The sequence below is a fragment of the Gavialis gangeticus genome, unplaced genomic scaffold (assembly GCF_001723915.1).
Source record: "Gavialis gangeticus isolate Ggan-Ray unplaced genomic scaffold, GavGan_comp1, whole genome shotgun sequence".
Lineage (NCBI taxonomy): Eukaryota > Metazoa > Chordata > Crocodylia > Gavialidae > Gavialis > Gavialis gangeticus.
Window position 1 is genome coordinate 121945393 of NW_017729022.1, and position 6019 is coordinate 121951411.

General features: G+C 42.4%; 1 protein-coding gene across 1 annotated transcript in view; it reads right to left on the reverse strand.

The window, feature by feature from the left end:
• Nucleotides 1-6019, reverse strand: part of GZF1 (GDNF inducible zinc finger protein 1) — a 76826-nt gene continuing 70807 nt past the window's right edge. Inside the window, exons 12-14 of the mRNA XM_019515868.1 lie at nucleotides 4950-5117; nucleotides 3992-4149; nucleotides 1-3298 (exon numbers count right to left, since the gene is read on the reverse strand). Of these exons, the coding sequence (XP_019371413.1) occupies nucleotides 2942-3298; nucleotides 3992-4149; nucleotides 4950-5117 (683 nt within the window). The 3' untranslated portion in view covers nucleotides 1-2941. The remainder of the gene's footprint in view (nucleotides 3299-3991; nucleotides 4150-4949; nucleotides 5118-6019) is intronic.

The following is a 6019-nucleotide window of genomic DNA, read 5'->3' on the forward strand; positions in this document are numbered from 1 at the left end:
TCATTTATGGAAAGGGCAATAATAGTTTAATAAGAACAGCTTATACAGGTAACTCACTTCCATATATTCAGAATACAAAAGCTTCCCTGTCTACAAGTGCTAATGCTGAGAATTTAAATATCTATAAACATTTTACACTGATCATTAGGAATCATGAACATCAAAAGGAACACATGAATAAATATTTCAAATATAACCTCTTTAGTAAGAGAAACAATTCACACACAAAAACTGAGTTGCAACACAAAAGGGCAGATTTTCAGCTAGTGTAAACTGGTAGAGTTGTGTGGGTTTCGCCCTGAACTGGAACAAGTAACCTAAACAAGGACGATTTGTGGAATTGTTCTCTATTAACTTCACAGATGCTTACTAAAAGCGCAAGCTGTACTGATAGGAGACACTGGGAATATAAAGTAGTCACTAGCACAGAACTCTTCCAGGTAGTTCTAGGTTCAAAAAATAACTCAAGATGATGCTGGTAACTGTGCCCGAGTACTCTGGGCTAATCCTGCTCCACTCCCTTTTAACTGCCTCTGCTCAGTTAATCATGGTAATTCCTTATCAAAGTTCCACTTGTGTTTTGTAACAAAAAGTAACAAGCTGAGCCATGTAGGGAGAACACAAACCTTAATTTTCAGCTTGCTTAGAAAGTGCTTAGGATGGAAGAAGTGGTTCTTTAAAAATAACCCTGTTGTGTCCCTTTTGCTATCTGTACAATATTATTCCTCTCACTGCAAAACAAGGAGTAAAAACCATGACTACCTACTACTAATAATGACCAGGCAGTGTACATTCGGTTTCTTTTCTCTTTTGTAGAGAGAAGAATGGAGAAAGGGCTGTTTTAAGGAATGGGCCTGCATGTTCCCTGTAATTCCCAGTTCTGAGAAATGGCATCTATTTAACAGAGTCACATAAGGATTATTCTTAGGATAACAGGCTTTGGAGCAAACACTTGAGCCCAGATTTCTAAAGAATTTGAAGACCCTGTCACTGAAGAGGTCTAAATACCTTTAAAACCATTTAACTCTTAATCACCTTCTTTTATGTAAAAAGGCACGTTGTCAAGATAAACCCATTATATATTTCCACTGCAGGTACTTTCTACCCCCTTTAACAAGGAAAATGCATGGACATGAAGTCATCATTAATGCAATTTTTGGCACTTACCTCAGCTGTTAGTTTCACAATCTTGTTTTTCAGGCACCTGCCCAAACCTGCACTATTTCTAACACTGAATTATAGAAAAGCTTCACTGAAGTTATCATGGAGTTGCTTGTTCACAAGTTTTCTAAATCTTTCAGACACTGGAATGAGGAGCCTTGCCTGTATTCTCACTCCTGAGCCTCACTGGGCACCTCTACACAAGACAGTACATCACTGTAGCATTGGTGGGCATGAACCGCGACTCCTGATGCTACTTCCACAGCTTTGGAAGTGACCCATGTGGCACTGGGACTGTGCAGTCATTTAATGCTTGCTTAAGCAAGTATTAAATGACTGCAGTCCAGTGCACGTGTAGACATGCCCACTGTTTTCCACATACCATGCACAGACACCTCTTGCAAATGGATCTTTCCCTGCCTTTGTATGAAGCCCTATTAAGTCAGGGGAGGTCTGCTGTATCAGATCCAATTGCAAGATGAAGGTGTATGAGTTTAAGAATGACATAATTTATTTATTTTTTTTCCTTCCAGCCCCTGCAGTGGCTTCAAATCTAAATCCTGTAATTTAAGGCCTGATTTATACTACAGAATTGTAGTAGGACACCTAAGGGAGAAGAGAAAACACACCCATCACTGATGGCTATGACAGCAACCCCCTGGGTAGACTTTAACTTAGTGACAAGAGCTCTTTTGGAGGTGGCCGAGTGTGGGAAGAATGGTTTAATCAACAAGAGGATTTTTGCTGCTACAGCCAGTGCCTCTACTAGGCTTTGTACAGCTCCTATCGCAAAACAAACGCACAGTAGCCCTGAGAGCCTTCCATGAGGTAGTTTTGCTGAAGGGAATTTAGTTTCTTATGCAAAAGCTTCAAGTTCTGAAGGAGTAAAGCTTTTCTTTATGTTAGAGCAATTAATAGACCAAAAATATTAAGCCTGCTGGATTAAGCCTGTTGGATCAAAAACTCTGACATATATTACTGGAGGTCAGAAATAGAAGGCCACAAGCTATTTCAAGACATTGTAATCTATTTTGCAACACCAAATCCCACAGCCTGAAGTTTCCACATTTTTGCTATTGCAAAATGATACCCCTTGGAATGCAACTCTGCTTTTCCAGACTTGCTCCTACTGCTCCAATCTTTGGCAAAGGCAGAGAGGAAAATTAATTTCAGGAACTGGTTTTAGCCATTTTAAGTGAGACCAAATTCCATTAACTAATCAGGCCCAGAGACGTGAAAGCATTGTTGTTTACCCACATTGTGGAATCAAGCCGGTGGGAAGCTGAATCAAACCTATGCCCTCTCTCTTTCCTAAGGAACTGCTCCTAGCATATCCATACCAAGGGGTGAATGCGTTCAACATACCTTTGCAGAAAAGGATAAGTAAAGGACCTTGGATGGATACATTTCCAGAGATTAAATGGACAGAATAAATGAGGATTTGCCATGACATCAGAGATCAGTGAATTTCAAAACTGCCATACTAATGTGATGGGGACAGGGAACTGCCCCCTCCCCTGCTCCTCCAACTGGTAGTTATTATTCTACCCTATTCTTTGGGAAAAGGAGCTACAGCCAGACTACGCAAATTGGAAATAATGACCACTTCATAGTCACAAAGGAGATCTGCAATTCAAGAAATCATGGGGATACCATTCACAGCCAGTCCCTCTTCCTAATAAGGAGAATTAGCCTAACCTAATTCTATCCATGGGTTATTGGCAGAGTCAAAGATTATGAAAGAATTATAGTCCAGGTTGGATATGTGAACAATACCAACTTATTCCATATTTACCAGAGCATGAAGCTGTGGCTGAATAGAGTCAGTCTGTGTATGCAGCACTGTAAACTCACTTAAAGTGGTAGCTATGAGGGCTTCTTGGGGTCCCACAGTCCCATCAGACTTATAGTCTGTCCCCATGGTACAGCCATTGTCGTGCAGTGCAGTCACACTCCCTGGGACAACAGTCAAGTGCTGGTAGTGGCCATTTTCAGCAATAGAGAGCAGCTTCTCTGTGATTTTGGGTGACATGTCATACTCTCCATCAGGAAGTTCTGCCTTATGCCCTTCGTTGTTCTTAGATGCTCCTTCAACAATAACCAGGAAAGACTTCCAAGGTGTATTTTTATCATGTATCTAGAAACAATAGACAAAGCAGTGTCATCAGTAGGTGTCTGAAATGACTATAATGTTTTTGTCTACATCACCTCTGAGCCAAGGATCTCAAACTTAAACTCTGTGCAATTGTTTGAGAATATGCTTCAGCAGTGCAAAAGGAGAAGTGACTTGCTATAGCTTCTTGGCTATCATGAGGCAATGCAGTAACCAGTGTTGATTTCTACAGCAGGATCCAGCCCAAAAGTATGCCAGTGCATACTCAGAGGAAGCCAGTGCTGGTACCAACTAAGCCCAAAGCTGCTATAGCTGCACCAGGGCCAGGAAGATCATTGGAGCACCCTAATCAGCTCCTCGATTGGGGTTGCTTCCCCCAGGTCATCATGTATAAAAACTTGGCCAAGCCAAACACCTGGCCCAGTGAGGGAAATGGAGGTCTCCAGGTCACAGGGCAAGTTAGAAATAAACCTCTCTCCTGTTATTACCTGCATAAACTGCTGTCCATGGTGAAATTAATTTGTCTGTAAATCTAGCACAGCTCTGAATCTAAACTAGACAAGGAAATGTTTTGACGTATTTTAATATCAATGTAACAGGGAAAGGGCTCCCAATGGTCAAAACCAGCAGAAAGGAGATGGGTCCCTTTCTTAGAATTGATGCCCTGTACACACAAGTGTCTGAAACCAGAACTGTGAGGACAACATAGCTCCTTACTGAGGTGTGCCGCCGGAGGGTGGATTTGTCGGTAAATGTTCGCCCACATGCGTTGCACATGAAGGGTTTCTCCCCTGTGTGTATTCGATGATGACGCTGCAGTGCATTGAGCTGTGTGAACTGCTTACCACACTGATCGCAGCAATAGGGACGTTCACCTGAAATTGGAGTGGAACTTTAGAATGACACCTTGTCTGAGCAGCTCTTGCTGCAGCTTCTAAGCAGCCCAAATGCTCCACTTGTTTTACTAGGCAAGTACAGGCACCTTCACTAAACATTCAAATACATTCTCAGGAACATTATATTTGTGTAATTCTATACTGGAGCCAAAATCAACAGACTGTATCTAGCGTTTAAGGGCTAAATCCTCAGCTGGCATAAACTGATGAAACTCTTGAGTCAACAGACCATCTTACATTAACTAAACTCCTGGCCTAAATTAGTTGTCATATTTACAAGTATAAATATTTACTCAAGCAGGAACTCCAGGATTTAGCATATCCATTTGCTTTTGTAATCTGCTTTGGTATATGTAAATATCATTCATCAGAACAATAGTCCCTTATTTCCTGTGACACAGCAAAACAGAGGGAAAGACAGTAGGACAGCCAAGGGAGAAAATGGGCTTGGAAGATATAAAAACTGATGCAAACGTGGCAAAGCAGATGCAGAGAATTGGTATTTTAGCTTCAGCATCATTAGTGAGACCAGCACAACTCTGGGAAGTACTTCATAGCTACTGCAGCAATTTAACCAGCAAGAAACAGACACTTTTGGAGGGCCAGGTAGGAAGAACGGAGTGAATGAAATATCCCTGCATCAGTCAACAGCTAAGAATTCCATATAGAGGTGGTACTACTAGGCTCAAAAGCAGCAAAGTCTCTCCAAGTTAAGCAAATCTAAAATTTATGCCTATTAGGTCACAGTACTTTGCCTTCCAAAGAAGCATCTTTCCTACCTGTGTGAACTTTAATATGCTGGTAAAGTGAATTTCTCTGTGCAAATGTCCTGAAGCAAACTTCACATTTAAACGGCTTGGAACCTGTATGTATTCTGTTATGATGTTTCAAGTACTCCTTAGAGGCAAAGCTCTTTCCACATGTTTCACACATAAAAGGCCTTTCCCCTACAGTAAGGATCAATTGGTGAATGAGAAAACAAAAGCACATAAAATGTTGGTAAAGACATCACATGCAAACACCCTGAGCAAAACAAATAAGCACACAGCAATTTCAATGGCATTAACTCCCTGGGATAAAGGTACAGAATACACCCATCTGAGGACCTATACAAGGCAATCTCCTAAGGACACCAACATGTACGTGTATGAAGTAAACAAAAGCTCAAAGTCAACAGTTGGCGGGGACTTCCCTTTTACTTCAATGGGCTTTGGCTCATGCCCCTGATCACTTATATTAGAATCATATATCATTATATTAACTTTCATTAAGAAGCTGATTTTTGACAGTTGCTTCATGAAGGATTTGCTTTATCTTCATGTTCTCTCTCTGGAGACATTTTTGGGTGTATTTAAGGCACAAATGTCCGAGACCCCACAGATGGGGCGACCTGAGAAACTTTGATTAGGAAAGCAGAAGGAAAACAAAACCTTCACAAGCAACAATTTCAGGGCGCTATGATCAGGGATCCTGGTTTTCCTTGACGGAATTAGCAATTTTTTTTTAAATGATAAAACCCCCAAAATACATGATAGAAATAAAAGGCCCCTCACTCCCCTCCAGCCCTGCTGGTGACCTTCACTCTGCCCCCGAACACCCCTCATGCTGGTACCCCTCTGTTCCCACTGCCCTCCCGCCCTGCCAGATAGGGCCCCCAGCTATCCACAGTCTCCTGCCCAAGGCAGCAGCTGCTGCAGCAGAGCCCTGCTCCCCCGCTGCTGCCTGCTTGTTGTGGGTTTGGCCGGAGGGAGGGAGGCTCCCCACCACTGCAGGCATTCCCAGGGGGCAAAGGGGACCTGTGGCCCCCAGATCTGTGCATGTGGTGGGGGTGAGTTGCCCGCTGTGGCCT